A 19,991-nucleotide genomic window follows, 5' to 3' on the forward strand; every position below is an offset into this window, starting at 1 on the left:
TAAGTTGTCCGAAATCCCGAAAATTGTGGTGGAAGATTGTGTTTTATTAAGACAGTACACATTTTTTTCCCAGACGGCCTGCAATTTTAAGCTAGTTAAAGTGGAAAATCATGCCTTTGCTGCCTGAATGGAAGATGCTTTATGTACAAGCTGGTCCACAGGGGACAGGAGAGTATTACCGGCTGTGCACATCAATCATAAACAATAGTGCAGATCTAGCACCCACTATCAGCTGCCTAGGCTAAATGCCTCTGCTGTAAATTCCCTGAGCCCCAAAAATACACCTGGCCGCACTAGCGTTGATTCCTATTTTCTCTGATTTTCTCTGTTTATGCTGTGCAGTTTGTAATCACTGCCATAAACAATACAAAGTCCACCTTCTTAACATGCAACATGTCAGGGTCCCTCTGTTGGCATGGAACATTCACTAATGTCTCTAATCCAGGGGTCTCTAACAGGTCGATTGCGAACTACCAGTAGTTTAAATTAAATTGGAATTACACTCAAAAATCTATTTGTTTGTTTTCTTCCAGACCAAAAAAAAACTATATTCTGATGTGATTTAACCATTGAAATGTACTTAAAACATCCAATTGAGTTGTTTCTTTATGAACAATTATAATTTCGAGATTGACATTTTTTTTCTTCTCAAAACAGGAGAACCTAATTTGGGAAAATATTAAAAAGAATCTGCAAAAAAAATCACTGATTTTATAGGAGCCCCTTAGTTGTTTATTAACCATTATTTGACCAGGTATATTAACAGAAAACATAGTGCACTACTTCCTCTTGTACACCAAGGACCAGGGGAAGAGTTGCAGGGCAGAGGAGCTAGAAAACAATGAGTAGCTTGTGACATGTACATTTGTTTAAAGTAGCTCTCATGCTAGAAAAGTTTGGAGACCCCTGCTCTAACCCTGCTACCTATGCCTCTTCAACGTCACTCCCTTCTTTCACTCTTGTCATTTCCTCCGGATAGGAGACATGCTGGACAGCCCTTATTCTTGCCACCTTTGCTTCCTTCACCCTAACAGGACAATCTCCAGAAGCCTGCCAGATAGCGGCTTAAATACTTTTCTAGCCCCAATGCATTTTGTATTATATTTATAATGTAAGTCTTAATTTTAAATTATTTATTCATTAGGCTTATAAAAATACTGAGCATAATAGTTGCGTTACTGGTAAATCCAAACCAGAAAGATACCACCCTCTCCATGAACAGATGAGTGCCTGTGCAGTTAAAACACCCTCAATCAGGCGTGCACATCCCATTAGGCCTACCTGCTACTCCACCACTCTGTCCCGAGAGAGAATCTCAGACAAAGTTGAGATGCAAGATAATGTTCATGTTAAACAACGCAAACAAATATTTGAAACAGTACTAAATATAGAGGATTCTACATTTCTTTGTACTGTCAGGTCCATAATTATTGGCACCCTTGATGAATATGAGCAAACAATACTGTATCAAATAAATAATACAAATACTGAGCTATATCACATGCTCAACATTGTTCTAAAATTACATTTTTTTATACTAATACAATTGTTCAGAGAAAGAGATTTTGTTTAACAAGTAATAAAATAAATCTGATACTATAGGGGTCATAATTATTGGCACCCGTTTCAGTACTCCAGCACCCTCCCTTTGAGAGGATAACGACACTGAGCCTTTTTGTGGGGAACACATTGAGAGGGCTCTTAGACCATTCTTCCGTACAGAATCTTTCCAGATCTTTGTCTATCCTTTGTCTGTGCTTATGGACTACCCTCTTCAATTCAAGCCACAGGTTTTCAATGGGGTTCAAGTCTGGAGACTGAGTTAGCCATTCCAACATTTTGATTCTGTGCTCAATTTTAAAAAATGGTGGATGTTTTTGTGTACTTGGGGTTATTGTCTTACTGAAAGATCCACTTGTGGCCAAGGCAACCAGGTGTTTGGCTAAAATGTCCTGGTACTTGGTAAAGTTCATGATGCCGTTGACCTTAACAAGGGCCACAGGACCAGTGGAAGCAAAATAGCCCCATAACATTAAAGATGCTCCTCCATATTTAACGTAGGTATGAGGTACTTTCTGCATATGCTTCCGTTTTTGACGCCGAAGCCACCAATGGTGTGTGTGGCCAAAGAGCTCTATTTTCATGTCATCTGACGATAGCACCAGCTGGAGTTTTATAAACGGCAATGGCACACGGCTTGGAACCGCTGCTATGGTCAGATGACATGAAAATAGAGCTCTTCGGCCACGCACACCAGTGGTGGGTTTTTACTCATCTTCATCAAGGGTGCCAATAATTATGGACCTGACTGTAAATGCTTTTCTCCACAAAACCCTAGGCTTAGTTTTATCACATGCCTTATTACCGGTAAATGTGTATTATCACAGAGAAGATACTTTTAAGGAGACATAACGTGACTTCTGAATTGATCCTAAATGTGTATTTTCTTTGCTATAAAACCCCTCCAAAAAACTCAGGATTAAAGGGAAAATCTGCAAAACAAAGAATAACAAAGCGGACACCCTGCCACTTAATTATTAAATAGCTGAGGGATGGGGCTGGGCTGGAGAAATGTAACCATTCTCGAATTCATAGAGAGATAGTTAACCATGTTTTTATACAGTGTTTGCTTACAATGGAATTGTTTATACAGCGTTTGTTTACAATGGCATTGTTTACAAACAATGTGGTAAAACAAGCTTATATTTGGGGTTCTGATGGGGTAAGACAGTTGAACTAAGCTCATGAGGCATTTATAAGTTATATTCAAGAGTGAGTGGATATTAACAATGCCTAGCGGATGTCTACATAGCCCTTGCACAGTTTTCACATTTTGCTGCCTTAAAATTCAATCTAAAAAGGGATTCAATTGGATTTGTTTCCTACTTACAGTATTTACACAACCTACATTATAGACATGTTTCTTTATTAATAAAAGCAAAGTTTGAATATGGCTGTCCATCAATGATTCCCAACCAAATGTCCTGAGCTTGTGCATTTTGACAAAAACAATGGATGTAGCAATCACAGATTGCCCCTCTATGCTTTATAAGCTCTTCCAAACAAGAGTGGTGAATACCATTATAGCACCACAATATAACAGAACATCCACTTTTAACCATCCACTCCTCACAGGAGAGCTGTATCACTAATACATGCATTTATTACATTGTTTCCCAGTGTATTTATCATCCCACTCCGCCACCACCATCATCTAAGCCGTGAGGATGGCGGTGATACTATTAGATACAAAGTAGGATATGTTATTTCTTGGGGGGTGTTACAAACAGAAAACTGCAACAAATAAATACGAAGGTAGTCAGACACACAGTTAAGTCATGGAAGGAAGTCCACAGAATCCAAGGTCAAGTGGAGGGACATAAGAAGAAAGACCATACATGCGGATGTGATGTCTTCATGTGTGATTGATCAGAAACAATCTAGTAATTATTCAGTTGTCATTAGAAATGAGAAACACAGCACCTGAAAATAAAATAATAGATTAGTAAGTGCACATATTCAAAAATGAAAGTGTGTCCCACTATTTAATACATTTACTTGATGTGGAACTGTTGAAATATAGACTTACAAGAATCCCTTTCCACAGCCCAGTGGTCCAAAGAACATCTCTGTTGGCAGGCAAAGTTTTCGACAGACTCCACTCAGGGTGGGGCAAGAGAAGGGAAATGATGCAGCCTCATCCTCCACAACTTAAGATCGAACCAAAAGGAGTACAAATTGGAATCAATAAAACAATAGAAACCTAAGAAAAACATATGGGATATACTGTATATACCAATGCAGAGATATAACCATTTCATTTAGCAGTGCTATTTTCATAAGACATGTAAACACAAATGTAATCCAAACTTACCATTAAGCAATAGGAAAACCAGGAGCACCAAAGTGACCATACGTTGACAAGACATTCTGGTGGCTGAAGAAGATGATGTTGCTACTCCAATGACTTTGACACGGAATTCAACTTTTTAGTCATGGCCTGTTTTGTATGTTGGTCTTGAGGGAGGAGTGACTTTAATAGGGAACACTATGGTCACTGTGAGAACCTCAGGATGGAATTATGTGGATGTCTGAATAGACATACTGTTCCTAATCACATTAGTAAAACTGCTTCACTGCAAAGGGTAGGCTGCTCATGATGCAGTAGTGTCACGGTATCCGAGAGCAACATTTTTTTTTCACCTAATCTCAAACTCGTGCTTTAGTCCTTATGTTAATCATTTCCAGGGAATGTTTTTCTCTCTGTGAGAGACAGTCATGTTAGCCAGACTACTGGATAGGATGTGTTGTTTGTATAAAATGTACTTTGCTCATTCTATATTGTCATGACGTTGCCCTCTTTGGGTACAGCAAGCCCATCCCCCTCTCCCTGACTCCCCTGCCTCCTTCAACTAGGCTGCTGTGGTTAGAGAGAGGTCGTAAATTCCTGAGAAGACCCTGCCTCATGGCCACACAGTATAGAGAGAGAGTGAAGTTTCATAGAGAACAAAGGAATTTCTTCCAACTCACAGAACTGGAGTTCCGAACAAATTTCATGTTCCGGAGAAGATATAAAAGATCGGTGAAGAATCCAGCTACGAACTGGTCCGTTTGTTACATTTTGGGGAAGCTCATGGGAGACGGTGCAGCTACATTACCATAATGCTGTTTATATAACAGCCTCAGATATGAGGTTTACATCTAATTGTTGTATAATGTGAATGAGTGAGTATGATACTGTTTGTAAAATTGTGTAATATGATTTTGGACTGTTTAATGAAGGAAATTCCAATTCCAATTGAGTTTAACTAAATCAGAGGACCGCCCCTGAGCCCAGTTAGGGTCAAGCATCCTGGGACAGTCCCTTTTCTGCAATTCCAAATAAAACCCAACTTTGAGAAATTCTCAACCAGACCATGTTTCTCTTAATCACGGGAGTACCAAGGTTGCAGACCATTGCTGAATCTTTTAACCATACCACGTGGTTAAACTCTTAGACTATCGATACCGACAGAATAAGAACAAGTCTTTGATATTAATTACTAGTCTGCAGCTAGGAATTCGGTATCATTGAACGCGAAGAACGACAACCGCCGAAACATCCATTCTATAACAAAACGAATGAATGTCACTCTGAACTATACACTCTAACCACAACAGAGAGAGAGAGAGGGAGAGAGACGGACAATTCTACAAAAGAAACAACTTTTCAACAGCGATCAAGACGACACACTGAGCGTAAATATATATATTGATTGCAATTGTTCCCGATTGAGTGAGCGTTAATGTGCAAAGGATTAGCATTTCAATTGTTATAATTATCACTCTGTAGTGACCTCTCAGCTGACTCCCCCTTTTGTCCACCAAGCCGCGATGCCGGTTTAGCCCACTAGGGCACATTCCCCTATCATTTCTTGTAACCATATTTACCTTGTTTGTTTGATTATGCATTTCTGTGAATTACTTAGTTAGTAATAAATACATTATTTAAGACAATTGATGTATAGATGACATAGTGAAGACTGGGTTCGTGCAGATAACCAACAATTTACGACGATTGGAATAAGACTATAGTGAGGTAAAATAAATAATTAATTAATCAGAAGACTATTTGATCAGACATAAAATATCTTAAAAGTTATTTTAGGAAATTATAACTTTGTAATCTGAAAATTTTCCTTGGTGCCCCGACTTCCTAGTTAATTAGGGTTACTGATTAATCAGTTTGATCGCGTAATACTAATTACAGAGAATCTTTGATAAAACTATTAAGTCTTCCATTTAATGATAGTAAAGACACGACAATATTGACAAGTTGGAGTTTGTGAGTTCTCCTCAGAAGACAAGTTACAAGTTGCACCATGTTTTAGCTGTATTTATGCGTGCATAATATGAAACCACACTATTTACAATTATTACTGGGTTGAAATTTAGGACCAAGCCTTATCAGTGTGTGTGTGGATCTTCAATTAACACAATTAATCTGGAAATACTGCCTCTTCATTGTTGTAACCGGACGTTCTGTAGTGGTTACAACCGGCCTAATACCAGCACCTAACTTGTCCCCTATTTGAATGGTCCCTCAAATCTATAACTTAGCCATATTTTGCATGGTCCTTTCGAGGCGGATTAAGTACTGTAACTGCTACAGCCCAAGGATGCCAGTACACAGAGAAGATCCTCCACAAGATGTGGTTTGTCCCCACCATCAGACTCGCCACCCACATCATCCAAATGACTATGGGGTATGGCACAGACCACCACACACAGCAGCACCCACCTCATCCCAGTCTTCTCTCCCTGAACGAAGACGAACAGACAAGCCTCAGAACACGGCATGCCACTTCCCCCCTACTGGTTGGGGTGACCACTGGGTAGAAGATCAGTTGAATGCTATCAGGCCTCTGCCTACAACCGAGGTCCTCCGCCACAGCCCACCTCTGACCTGATGCTACTTGGATCTAAAGCAGATGGAGCATAAGATGGAGCAGCTCATGGCTACACTAACCAAACCACGCCCACAGCCAGCTGAACCTCTTGTGTCACAGGCTCGTGCCACAGGCTCGTACCAGCACACCATGGAGGTCCAGTGAGAAGACGCAGGGAAGGAATGGCTCAGTATCTATGATGAGGAGAAGATCACCACCACTGGTTACCAGAAGAGATGCCCATCCTGACCAAGAGGGGGCTGACCAGTTTTCACATCTCCTTTCTCATGCACCTTCTCTCTCACTGTCAGCTGCTGTAGCACAGCATCAAGGCGGTGCTGCAGATTTACACCCTGCAGCCCCAGTACACTGTCACCAGCCTTAAGCTGCTCATCAGCGCCTCCGCCAGCATGAGCACTCACCATCAGCATCAAAGTAGCCATCAGCCCCGGTCTCGGATCTGACTCTAGCTGTGGGCTGCCTAGTGGTTAAGAGTGTTGGGCCAGTAACGGTCACTGGTTCGAATCCCGGAGCCAACTAGTTGAAAAATCTGTCAATGTGCCCTTGAGCAAGGAACAACTCTAATTGCTTCTGTAAGTCGCTCTGGCATCTCTGGTCCCTGTCTGGTGGGTTATGCCTAGTCCAGCCTGCTGCTCTAAAAAAAGATGTCCCCCTTCTCCTACCTTTGACGTCCAGCCTGCTGCTGTCCAAATACTTCTACCTGCTCCTCTGTGCGAGTTCCCTCTCAGCTGAAGTGGCTTGGTCCATGTCTGCTGTCAGTCCCTGTCTGGTGGAACCTGCTAGTCTGAGCCTTGGGGTTCTTGCTAGCCCCTACAAACTGTGCCCTGGTAGCTCCAGCCTTGCGAGACCCTCCTGATGTCCCTGTGGGGAACCCTCCCGATGTCCCAGTGGGGGACCCTCCTGTCAGAGGTATTCAGTGTCCTGATGTAGGAGACACCTCACCTTCTTCCCTGCTAGGTCCTCAATCTATAACCCCAGTAGGTCCAGACCACCTTAGCCCTGAGTTCCCTGATCACCTACTGGCTTCACAGTCTCCTGCTAAACTAGGTCCCCATTTTTCTATCCCAGTAGGTCCGGAGCTTTCTGTCCTAATAGATCTAACACCCCCTAGTTCACTGTCTGTAGCCCAGTCAGGCCCCAAGTCACAAGCTCTGTCAAGCCCCAAGTCAACAGCTCTGGGCACTCAGTCAGTTTCACCTGGACCAGGGGTTCAGCTCTCTCCCGCTTTTTTCTTCCTCTTGTTCAGGTGTGCAACTGTCTCATGTCCTGAGATCTCCACCTGTCACTGCTGTGAGGATCCAGCTGATCTCAGCTCCTGACCAGCAGCCCTTTCCTGTCACTGATGTGGGTTTCTGGCTGTCTGCTGTCCTGAGATCTCCTGCCAACACTGCTTTGGAGATCCATCCAATCTCAACTCCTGTCCCGGGGGCCTCTCCTGTCGCTGATGGGGCGACTTCCCTATCTGCAGTCCGGACACCCTCAAAGAGCTCTGCTGTTGCGGACCTGCAGTCTCTAGTTGATCCGGGGCCCTCATCTGGTCACTCTGTATGGGCCCGGCCTGTCCGGTGACCACCGCCCGTTGGTGCTTCCTGTCTGCCCTGCAGTCCTGCGGTCTCCATTCCTGAGACCATTGTAAAGCTCTGCCGCTGCGTCCCTGATGTCTCCAGTCCTGGTGTCCTCAGCTGACATGCCGGGGGTATAGATGGCTCCTGTTCCTTCCCTGGAGGTCTTGCAAGCCCTCACTGCTGAGGTCCATGTTGCATGTTGCATGTTTCTGGGCAGAGAAGGCGGCAGAGACATTCTCTATCAGTTACTCGTTGTAAGTCCCACCTCTAGCCAGTGAGTTGTGGAGAAGCCAAGTGGACTGTTTGAGTTCTCCTCAGAAGACAAGTTAGCTGTACTTGTGCATGCATAATATGAAACCATACTACTATATCTACAGATATTACTGGGTTAGAACTTAGAACCAAGTGTGGTCAGTGTGTGTGTGTGTGTGAATGAGTGAGTGAGTGAGTGAGTGAGTGAGTGAGTGAGTGTGTGTGTGTGTGTGTGTGTGTGTGTATCGTCAATAAACACCCATTATCTGGAAACACTGCCTCTTCATTGTTCTTACCGGACATTCTGTAGTGGTTACAATCGGCCTAATAACAGCAATCTAGGTTTTCCCCTATCTTAATGGTCCTTCAAATCTACAACCTAGACATATTTTCCAAATACTTTGTAGAATCACATTCGGTGGCGATTGCAGCTTTGAGTCATCTTGGTGAACAACAATCTTCAAATCTTTCAAATCTTCAAACCATTCCAGCTTTGGTTTGGCTGTATGCTTGGGGTCATTGTCCTGTTGAAATGTACATATTCTCCCCAGTCTAAGGTTGTTTGCACTCTGAAGCAGGTTTTCATCAAGAATGTGCCTGTGTTTGGCTCCATTCATTGTTCCCTCTATCCTTACCAGTCTCCCAGTTCCTGCTGCTGAAAAGCATCCACATAGCATGATGCTGCTACCACCATGCTTAATGGTAGGGATGGTGTTATATGGGTGATGAGCTGTGTCTGGTTTTCACCATTTCCATTTTTGTCTTATCAAACCACATCATCTTTTGGCTCATTATCTTAGTCTTTCATGTGCCTTTTTGCTGGGCAGTCTCAGGGTCAGGGCAGGCAGGGGTCAATAATCCAGAACTGTGAGGTAAGGTACAAAACGGCAGGCAGTCTCAGGGTCAGGGCAGGCAGAATGGGCAAAACGGGAAGGACTAGAAAACAGGAGCAGAAAAACAGTCAGGAGCAGGGAAACAAACGCTGGTAGGTTTGATGAACCAAACAAACTGGCAACAGACAAACAGAGAACGCAGGTATAAATACACAGAGGATAATGGGGAAGATGGGTGACACCTGGTAGGGGGTGGAGACAATCACAAAAACAGGTGAAACAGATCAGTGTGTGACACTATGATGAAACTGGCTCTCGTGAGGACCGCCACAGGAAAGGAAGACCCAGAGTTACTTCTGCTGCAGAGGACAAATTCATTAGAGTTACCAACCTCAGATTGCAGCCCAAATAAATATTTCACAGAGTTCAAGTAATAGACACATCTCAACATCAACTGTTCAGAGGAGACTGCATGAATCAGGCCTTCATGGTCAAATTGAAACCATTACTAAAGGACACCAATAAGAAGAAGAGACTTGCTTGTGCCAAGAAATACAAGCAATGGACATTAGACTGGTGGAAATCTGTCCTTTGGTCTGTTGAATCCAAATTTGCGATTTTTGGTTCCCACTGCCGTGTTTTTGTGAGACGCAGAGTAGGTGAATGGATGATCTCCGCATGCGTGGTTCCCACCGTGAAGCATGGAGGGGAGGTGTGATGGTGTGGGGGTGCTTTGCTTGTTACACTGTTGGAGATGTATTTCGAATTCAAGGCACACTGAACCAGCATGGCTACCACAGATTTCTGCAGCGATACGCCATCCCATCTGGTTTGCACTTAGTGGGACTATCATTTTCAACAGGACAATGACCCAGCACACCTCCAGGCTGTGTAAGAGCTATTTGACCAAGAAGGAGAGTGATGGAGTGCTGCATTAAATGACCTGGCCTCCACAATCACCCGACCTCAACCCAATTGAGATTGTTTGGATGAGTTGCACCGCAGAGTGAAGGAAAAACAGCCAACAAGTGCTCAGCATATGTGGGAACTCCTTCAAGACTGTTAGAAAAGCATTCCAGGTGAATCTGGTTGAGAGAATGCCAAGAGTGTGCAAAGTTATCATCAAGGCAAAGGGTGGCTACTTTGAAGAATATAAAATATATTTTGAATTGTTTAACTCTTTTTTGGTTACTACCAGATTCCATATATGTTATTTCATAGTTTTGATGTCTTCACTATTATTCTACAATGTAGAAAATAGTACAAATAAAGAAAGACCCTTGAATGAGTACTTGTGTCTAAACTTTTGACTGGTACTGTATTTATATATTATATAAATAGTACATCCTATGATGGTGCCACATTGAAAATCACTGAACTCTTCACTAAGGCCATTCTACTGCCAAAATTTGTCTATGGAGATTACATGGCTGTGTGGCCGATTTTATCCACCTGTCAGCAACGGGCAGGGGTGTAAAGTTCTTTGAAGTACTACTTAAGTAGTTTTTTGGTGTATCTGTACTTTCCTAAAGAAAATAATGTTATTTTTACTCCTTACATTTTCCTTGACACCCAATAATACTAGTTACATTTTGAATTCCTAGCTGGACAGAAAAATGGTCTAATTCACACACTTATCAAGAGAACATCCCTGGTCATCTCTACTGCCGATGACTCACTAACACCAAATGCTTTGTTTGTAAATGATGTCTAAGTGTTGAAGTGTGCACCTGTCTAGTCGTAAATTTAAAAAACAACAAGATCGTGCTGTCTGTTTTAGTACTTTTGATACTTATGTATATTTTAGCAATTACATTTACTTTTGATAATTCAGTACATTTTAAACCAAATCCTTTTAGACTTTTACTCAAGTAATATTTTACTGGGTGACTTTCAGTTTTACTTGAGTCATTTTCTATTAAGGTATCTTTACTTTTACTCAAGTATGACTTTATCACTGAGCTAAAGGCTAGAGCTGCCGCTTTCAAGGAGCGGTACACTAATCCGGACACTCATAAGAAATCCCGCTACGACCTCCATCATACAGGCTAAGCGTGAATACAGGATTAAAATGGAATCCTCCTGCCCTGGCTCTGACGCTCAACGGATGGCTTGTGTTTACAATCTGTTTATCGCAGATTACTAATGGAAGCCCAGCTGTGAGCTGCTCAGCGACACAAGCCTACCGAGTTAAATGAAAGCACTAGCTGTTCCGGAGTGCTTTGTGATTTCACTCTCCATAGCCGATGTGAGTAAGACCTAGGTTAACATTCGCAAGGCCGCAGGGCCAGACGGAATACCAGGACGTGTACTCAGAGTATGCTCTGACCAGCTGGCAAGTGTCTTCACTGACATTTTCAACCTATTCCTGATCCGGTCTTTTTCAAGCAGACCGCCATATTCCCAGTGCCCAAGAACACCAAGGTAACCTGCCTAAATGACTATCACCCTGTAGCACTCATCTCTATAGCCATGAAATGCTTTGAAAGACTTGTCATGGCTCACATCAACACTATCATGCCAGACACCCTGGACCCACTCCAGTTCTCATACTTCCCCAACAGATTCACAGATGATACAATCTCTGTTGCTCTCCACACTGCCCTTACCTACCTGGACAAAAGGAATAACTATGTAAGAATGCTGATCATCGACTACAGCTAAGCATTCAACACCATAGTCCCCTCCAAGCTCATCACCAATCTCAGGAACACCTCTGAACACCTCCCTCTGCAATTGGTTCCTGGACTTCCTGACAGGCCTCCCACAGGCGGTGAGGGTAGGCAACAACATATCCGCCATGCTAATCATCAACACGGGGGCCCAGTGTGGCGCCAGGACAACAACTTCTCTCTCAGCGTCAGCAAGACAAATTAGCTGTTTGTGGGCTACAGGAAATAGTGGGGAGAGTACGCCCCCATCCACATCGATGTGGCTGTAGTGGAGAAAGTTGAGAGCTGTAAGTTCCTCAGTGTCCACATCACTAAGAAATTAACATGGTCCACACACACAGTTGTGAAGAGGGCACGACATCCCCTCTTCCTCCTCAGGAGGCTGAAAATATATGACATGGGCCCTCCCCTCTTCCTCCTCAGGAGGCTGAAAAGATATGACATGGGCCCTCAGATCCTCATAAAGTTCTATAGCTACACAACTGACAGCATCTTGACTGGCTGCATCACTATTGGTACAGCAACTGCAAGGTACCCGACCGTAAGGCGCTACAGAGGGTGGTGATTACAGCCCAGTACATTACTGGGGCTGAGCCGTCAGCCAACCAGGACCTCTATACCAAGCGGTGTCCAAAAAAATTGTCAAGGACTCCAGCCACCCAAGCCAAGGAATGTTCTCTCTGCTACCACATGGCAAGCAGGTACCAGTGTACCACGTCTGGAACGAACACTACCCTGAACAGCTTCGACCACTATGTCAGAAGACTGCTAAACAAGACCGCAAAATATCTAATCAAATGGCCACCCAGATTACCTGCATTGACCCTTTTTTGCACAACCTCTTGCACTGAGTCTATGCACACACACTGGACTCTACCCACACACTCACACATACATACACTGGCACCACAACACACACACACACACTACATACGTCCACACACACATAACATGGGCACATATGCACACTGATTGATGGAAAATGACCTGTAAGTAAGCATTTTATTGTTAGTCTACACCTGTTGTTTACAAAGCATATGACAAATAACATTTGGTTTGGATTTGATTTGATTTTCCTAGTAATTGACAGATGACCTATGGACATTGTCATTATGAAGAGAATGTAACTTCAGAGTTACAGCATATTAACTTTCAACTATAGATGTTGCTATCCAATTTTGGATATTCTAACGTTGTGCACATTCTGGAGGGTTCTCAGTACCTTCTGGGATATCGCTGATGAACTGCAAAGTGGATAAACATGTTTATCAGAGGTCATTATCCACTTGATACTTTCCTCCCCTGGAAAGCAATTAAAAACCACACACTGATGAGACCTAAAGGACACTCCGACCAAATGGAGCACTCTGTGGCCAGTGTCTGGAGGATAGGGTGAAGCAGATGAGGACAGCGCAGTAATTACCTCCCGTCAGACAACACTGATGTAACTCTGATGGAACTGGATGGAGGGAGAAGGGAGCCATGTACCCAATGTGGCCATGCGAACAATGGCAACCCACGTTTGAGGGGGTTAAAATTACTGTAGGCCTATATCGCTTTGTGACCTCTGCATATAGCATTACCTTCCTGGCTAGGGCCTTATTGTAGATGAGAGCTTAGGTCAAATCAAATCAAATGTTATTTGTCAAATGCGCCGAATACAGCAGGTGTACCTTACAGTGAAATGCTTACTTACAAGCCCTTAACAATGCAGTTTTAAGAAAATACCTAAAAAAGTAAGGGATAAGAAAAACAAATAATTAAAGAGCAGCAGTAAATCACAATAGTGGGGCTAAATACAGGGGGTACCGGTACAGAGTCAATGTGTCAATGTGCGGAGGCACTGGTGTCGAGGTAATTGAGATAATTATGTACATCTAGGTAGGGTTATTAAAGTGGATATGCATAGATAATAACAGAGAGGAGTAGCAGCTTTTGGGGGGCGGGGGAGGGGGGGGGGGGGGGGATAGTCTGGGTAGCCATTTGATTAGCTGTTCAGGAGTCTTATGGCTTTTGGGTAGTAGCTGTTTAGAAGCCTCTTGGACCTAGACTTGGCGCTCCGGTACCACTTGCTGTGTGGTAGCAGAGAGAACAGTCTATGACTAGTGTGGCTGGAGTCTTTGACCATTTTCAGGGCCTTCCTCTGACACCGCCTGGTATAGAGGTCCTGGATGGCAGGAAGCTTGATCCCGGTGATGTACTGAGCCGTCAACATTGTGTTTTTGAAATGTACAACATACAGTCTGTTGTACATAGAGTGAGTGAGGATGAAATCTTTTTCAATGACTGAGGAAAATATATTCAAAGTATACTTCATTCAGACTGATTCAAAAGCACAAAAATAAAAGTAGCTGGTTGGTTCATGTTATCTGTGTGTTAGGGCAGTAAATATCATAGCTAAAATGCTTTGTTTTCAGGGAATTTTTACTTAAAGTCCCACTCCAGCTATTTTTTTTTACTTTTCCAGTTAAAAAACAATATTCCAAGTACAAATACAGTAAAGAACACACTCAATGATTACATTTTTTTTTTAAACAAAATTTAGTTTAGACACAACTGCAAAAATTAAGTGTTTGGCAATTCAAGGAGTTGGTCTGATCGTGTACTGTGATGTCATCGGCCTCCCCCTTGCTTGCGGGAACATTTGAGGAGCAATTGAGGACAAAAGAGAAAAGACCCACTCCCACTTGTGCCATGTCAGAGGACACCTGGACTACCTATTGAGCCTTTTGTTAAGTAAATGAGGTAATAAATTAGGTTCTTCAGAGGCTGGTCGGGGATCTTTAAGTGTTTTATATGGTGTGTGTGCGCGCTGTTTTTTATAGTTCTTAGGAAGAATACTTGCAATACTTGGCTCCCACAGGAATATAGATGAATTGCCCTGACCTAGGGTGTTGTTTTTTTCATCCAAACTGAATACATTTCATTGAATCTCCCCCAAAAATGGACCTGTTATGTTTGTTAGCCAACTATTTAAATCTTTGAGCTGCATTCTGTGTATTAAATATGCTATGCAAATAAATGAATTGTTGTAATTATTATTATTATAAAATCCTGGACATTTCTAAATAACCAGCAATAACCAGCAACCAAACCAATCAACTCCAGCCACTTTAATAATGGGAATTGATGGAAATTGATTTAAAATATATCACTAGCCACTTTAAACAATGCTACTTTGTTTACATACCCTACATTACTCATCTCATATGTATATACTGTACTCGATACCATCTACTGCATCTTGCCTATGCCGTTCTGTACCATCACTCATTCATATATCTGTATGTACATATTCTTTATCCCTTTACACTTGTGTGTATACGGTAGTAGTTTTGGAATTGTTAGGTTAGATTACTCGTTGGTTATTACTGCATTGTCGGAACTAGAAGCACAAGCATTTCGCTACACTCGCATTAACATCTGATAACAATGTGTATGTGACAAATAAAATGTATTTGATTTGAACCTATAAACAGTTTGGATCAAACGACAACACCCTTGTTAAGTCAAACATAAGATACAACTTTTTTAAAAACAAACTATCCCTTTAATGTCAGGGCCCTAACCAACAAAATTATTGCTCACTGTGTGTGATCCTGTCCCAAGATGTTTTTCCCATTAAATAAATAAGTTGATCAATTAAAATGCAATTAATTGGTGCAGTTAAGTATATTTTTCATGTCACTACTATATTTGACATTGTTTCAGCAGTGTTATTGACACGGTGTGTCTAGGAACACACAGATTACAGCTAGTGTCCTGTGGGATTGGAATACTCAACATCGGTCAAATATGTTGCACAAATAACTGACGTCATGTTTTCACATGTCTTAACAAAAAGACACTTGATGCAACATTTTCATTCACTTCTGCCAACCTGGGGAGGTGTAACACTGGCAGTGTTGGATTGAGAGGGACATTTCATTGAATTTTTATTGAACCTTTATTTAACTCTCAGACTCTCAGAAACAGGTAAATCATGCACACTGCATTTTCGTTTTCTGAATAACTCTTAATTTATGGTTTCTCCTTTAATTGTTTTCTTTAAAATGTGTTTATTGTATACATTTGTTTCCTTGTTTTGAATTATTTCCTGTTGAGTTATTATTGTTTAATTCAATAACTAGGGATCACTGGAGCTAAGTTGTCTGAAGGTACAATGATATTTAGCAATAGTGTATTTATAAAGGCTAGTTAAAGCCATTTCATTAGTTCATTATCAAATCATTTTTGTGTAACATTTAAGTACCTTACTGTGATTGTTTTCAATACTGAAACTGAAAACGAGCTGTTATTGGAAGAGCGGTTTGGAATTCTCTTTCTTATTGGTCTACATGGGGCGGCAGGTATCCTAGTGGATAGAGCGTTGGACTAGTAACTGAAAGGTTGCAACATCAAATCCTCGAGCTGACAAGGTAAAAATCTGTTGTTATACCCCTGAACAAAGCAGTTAACCCACTGTTCTGAGGCCATCATTGAAAAGAAACAGTTGTTCTTAACTGACTTGCCTTGTTAAATAAAGATTAAAAATAACTAATTTGACCAAAACTCCATCCCACCAAAACAGGTAGAAATTTCAGGTGGTCTTTTCAAACAGTTCGTACACTAAAAGGGTATTAACATAATTTTCACAATTTCATAGAATTATTCCGACCTCATAGTGTGGAAATATATGTAAAACACAGGAAATTACCTTTTTGACCGCAACAGGCCTTTAACAATTCTTTATCCAGTTTGAATAATGACATGCACTTCCTTCTCAGAGGTAATTGTTCCCTGACGTCCCTGGTAGTCGGAACATGGGAGAACCTTAATGCTTTTAATTAAACAAATCAAATTACCACATTCATACAATGCATAAGAGATTAATGTAGATCTTATTTACTAAGTGTTTGCACTAGGTGGAATTTAAAGATTGTTGAGAATAATAAGTCATTTTGATGAAGAATAAATTAAGACAATTTCATGTTTTATCTTATTTATGTGTGTTTTACCTCTTGAAAAAACAGGCAGTACCCACAGAACACCAGTCTCAACATCAACAGTGAAGAGGCGACTCCGGGATGCTGGCCTTCTAGGCAGAGTTCCTCTGTCCATGTCTGTGTTCTTTTGCCCATCTTAATCTTTTATTTTTATTGGCCAGCCTGAGATATGGCTTTTTCTTTGCAACTCTGCCTAGAAGGCCAGCATCTCGGAGTCGCCTCTTCACTGTTGACATTGAGACTGGTGTTTTGCAGGTACTATTTAATGAAGCTGCCAGTTGAAGACTGATACTCTATAGATACTCTAATGTACTTGTTCACTTGCTCAGTTGTACACGGGGCCTCTCACTCCTCTTTCTATTCTGGTTAGAGCCAGTTTGCGCTGTTCTGTGAAGGGAGTAGCATTTTCTCACATGGAATAGCCTTCATTTCTCAGAACAAGAACAGAATGATGAGTTTCAGAAGAAAGTTCTTTGTTTCTGGCCATTTTGAGCCTGTAATTGAACAGACAAATGCTGATGCTCCAGATACTCAACTGGTCTAAAGAAGGCCAGTTTTATTGCTTATTTAATCAGGACAACAGTTTTCAGCTGTGCCAACATACTTGAAAAAGGGTTTTCTAATGATCAATTAACCTTTTAAAATGATCAACTTGGATTAGCTAACACAACGTGCCATTGGAACACAGGAGTGAAGGTTGCTGACAGCCTCTGTACGCCTATGTAGATATTTCCAGCAGTTTCCAGCTACAATAGTCATTTACAACATTAACAATATCTACACTGTATTTCTGATAAATTTTATGTTATTTTAAAGGACAAAAAATGTGCTTTTCTTTCAAAAACAAGGACATTTCTTAGTGACCCCAAACTTTTGAACGGTAGCTTATGTAAATTAGATATTTCTGCATTCAATTTTCTATACATTTGCAAAAGAATGTATAAAAATGTTTTCACTTTGTCAAAATAGGGTGGGTGGATGGGTGAGAATAAAATATACTTCATCCATTTTGAATTCAGGATGTAACAAAATGTGTAATAGACAAGTGGCATAAATACTTTCGGAAGGCAGAGTTGAATAAAGGCAATGTTTCTTGTCTTTTCAGAATTCAAGACAAACATGGACAACACATCTGTAACAGTATTTACCATGACTGCGTATGCTGTCATGGAAAATAACAAGTACCTGCAGTTTTCTATATTTATGTTGTTGTATATTTTGATCATCTCGTTCAATTTGCTGCTGATTGCTGTGATATGCTGTCAGAGAGCTCTGCATCAACCCATGTATGTGTTCATATGTAACTTAGCTGCTAACGGACTATACGGCAGCACTGGATTTCTTCCCTCGACTCTGATTCTACTTTTGTCTGAGACATATGAGATATCGTTGCCATGGTGTCTAATACAAATCTATTGGATACATACATATGCAGCGGTTGAATTTCATATTTTGGCTGTCATGGGATATGACCGGTATGTTGCCATCTGTTATCCACTACATTATCACAGCATCATGTCTATTCCCAAGATGTGTAAACTTATTGCATTGGCATGGCTATATCCCTTTTCTCTCTTTCTGATGTACTTCGGCTTCACTTTGAGATTGAGGTTTTGTGGGAGGTTCATACATTTTAAATTGTTTTGTGTCAATTTTGAATTGGTGAAAAATGCGTGTTCTACTACATCTTACCACAGTATTGTAGGACTTGTGCTAATAGCTTTCCTTATGATCCCACAGCTCCTCATGATTATATTCTCATATGCACACATTTTCAGGGTCTGTCTGAAATCCTCAAAAGAATCTCAGGTCAAAGCACTGAAAACGTGCATCCCTCATTTACTTTCAGTAATAAACTACTCTATTGGAGGGTTTTTTGAAATAGCTCAAAGTAGATTTAACATGAGTGGGACATCTTTTATGGTTCGGCTCATCATGTCACTATACTATACATTGCTTACACCATTGATAAACCCTGCAATTTACGGAATGGCCAATCAAGCCATCAGAACGCATGTCTTAAAAAAATGCCGTGTGTCTAACAGGTTGTCCTCCTGTTAAACATGGGTTAGACACAGTTCTAGTCCTGTAGACAAAGTTTTCATAATGAATAATGAATAAATTGTTAAAGTAAAAGCAATGTCACCGAAAAACTGCAACGTGCAATTATTGCAAGATGTACATGAAACAGATACTGTATGTAAATGTCTCATCAAGATGTGGGTGGAGCCTCTCAGAGAGCTGCCCTTCACCTCTGTTGATTTTTTGTTTAGCTATAATCATTTATGTATGTATCTAAATACACAATTGGTCAAAAAAGGGCTCCATGTGGGTTTTCTTAGTCAAGTCTGGGTTTTATATTTAATATCTTATACAGCATACAGCCGCATCAGTCACCAGACTACATTTTAGTCTGAGGCCTACTGTACATAGAGAATGAGACAGAATAAGTTCACATTTGTTAAGTGATGAACAATAATTGTAACTTATATATATTTCATGGATATCTCTGTCAATTTAATAATAAAAATGAAAAGTACCAGATTACACAACTGTGTTTTTTGTGTGTGATTTCCTTTATTTTGGAAATATCAATCATCAACCTAAATCATGGGTTATCTACGGTATGTATAAACAAATACAAGAGTTTGTAATGATCAAAATGGAAAATATAGACTGGCTGTAATCGATCATTTCTGAAAGTTTTACTGTGCTTGACAAATGGCTGATGTTAGTAATGATGATTGGGAGCCCTTGCATTGATGCGCTATTCACATTGGCCCCGATTCTAACCCAGGGTAAGCACACGCAAATGGAAAGTAATTCCTTTTTATGTACTTTTATCTCTACGCATATTCTGACCTTGAATTTAAGCATGAGAATAGCATGCTATTCACCCGTTGGCTCAGGGTGGAGATTTAAGAAATGAAGGTGTGGCGGAGGTGTCTACAGATGAACCCTGTTCTGACCTTCACTTTATTCCCTCATAATCCCACCACCTTTACGCGCCAAGAAACCTTGAATAAGGTCGAGCAACCCTGCCGGTTTCTCAGTAGAGAAAGCATCTACTTTCTTTTTTTCTGACAGAAATAGTAGCATTCTCCATGCACTGTAATTTATAAATGGATAAGAGCAATATAAAAGAGCTAGGAAAATAAGTAGTCCGTTAGGAGAAGGGAATTGTGAATACACATAGCAATTGTTTTAGATTGTTTTTCCTTAGGAACCATGTAGA

The 19,991-nt window shown here is 41.1% G+C and overlaps 2 protein-coding genes across 2 annotated transcripts; one reads left to right on the forward strand and one right to left on the reverse strand.

The window, feature by feature from the left end:
• Window positions 1-3,322: 3,322 nt before the first annotated feature.
• On the reverse strand, window positions 3,323-3,939 carry defbl1 (defensin, beta-like 1). Its single transcript, NM_001124434.1, has 3 exons — window positions 3,875-3,939; window positions 3,590-3,710; window positions 3,323-3,483 (listed from the first exon to the last, which is right to left on the reverse strand). The coding sequence occupies exons 1-3, from the start codon at window positions 3,927-3,929 to the stop codon at window positions 3,462-3,464; spliced, it is 198 nt and encodes a 65-aa protein (NP_001117906.1). The 5' UTR covers window positions 3,930-3,939; the 3' UTR covers window positions 3,323-3,461.
• Window positions 3,940-17,627: 13,688 nt separating this feature from the next.
• On the forward strand, window positions 17,628-19,189 carry LOC110534898 (olfactory receptor 1496-like). Its single transcript, XM_021619817.3, has one exon. The coding sequence runs from the start codon at window positions 17,843-17,845 to the stop codon at window positions 18,815-18,817; it is 975 nt and encodes a 324-aa protein (XP_021475492.3). The 5' UTR covers window positions 17,628-17,842; the 3' UTR covers window positions 18,818-19,189.
• The last annotated feature ends 802 nt before the right edge of the window (window positions 19,190-19,991 follow it).

This window comes from Oncorhynchus mykiss, chromosome 10 (assembly GCF_057628025.1).
Source record: "Oncorhynchus mykiss isolate SJ-2025 chromosome 10, ASM5762802v1, whole genome shotgun sequence".
Lineage (NCBI taxonomy): Eukaryota > Metazoa > Chordata > Actinopteri > Salmoniformes > Salmonidae > Oncorhynchus > Oncorhynchus mykiss.

Coding starts and splice junctions, on each gene's coding strand:
- defbl1 (NM_001124434.1), bottom strand. CDS start 3,929: ATGTCTTGTCAACGTATGGTCACTTTGGTGCTCCTGGTTTTCCTATTG. Junction 3,711..3,874: donor GGTTTTCCTATTGCTTAATG/GTAAGTTTGGAT, acceptor TTCGATCTTAAG/TTGTGGAGGATGAGGCTGCA. Junction 3,484..3,589: donor GGCTGTGGAAAGGGATTCTT/GTAAGTCTATAT, acceptor TTTTATTTTCAG/GTGCTGTGTTTCTCATTTCT.
- LOC110534898 (XM_021619817.3), top strand. CDS start 17,843: ATGTTTCTTGTCTTTTCAGAATTCAAGACAAACATGGACAACACATCT.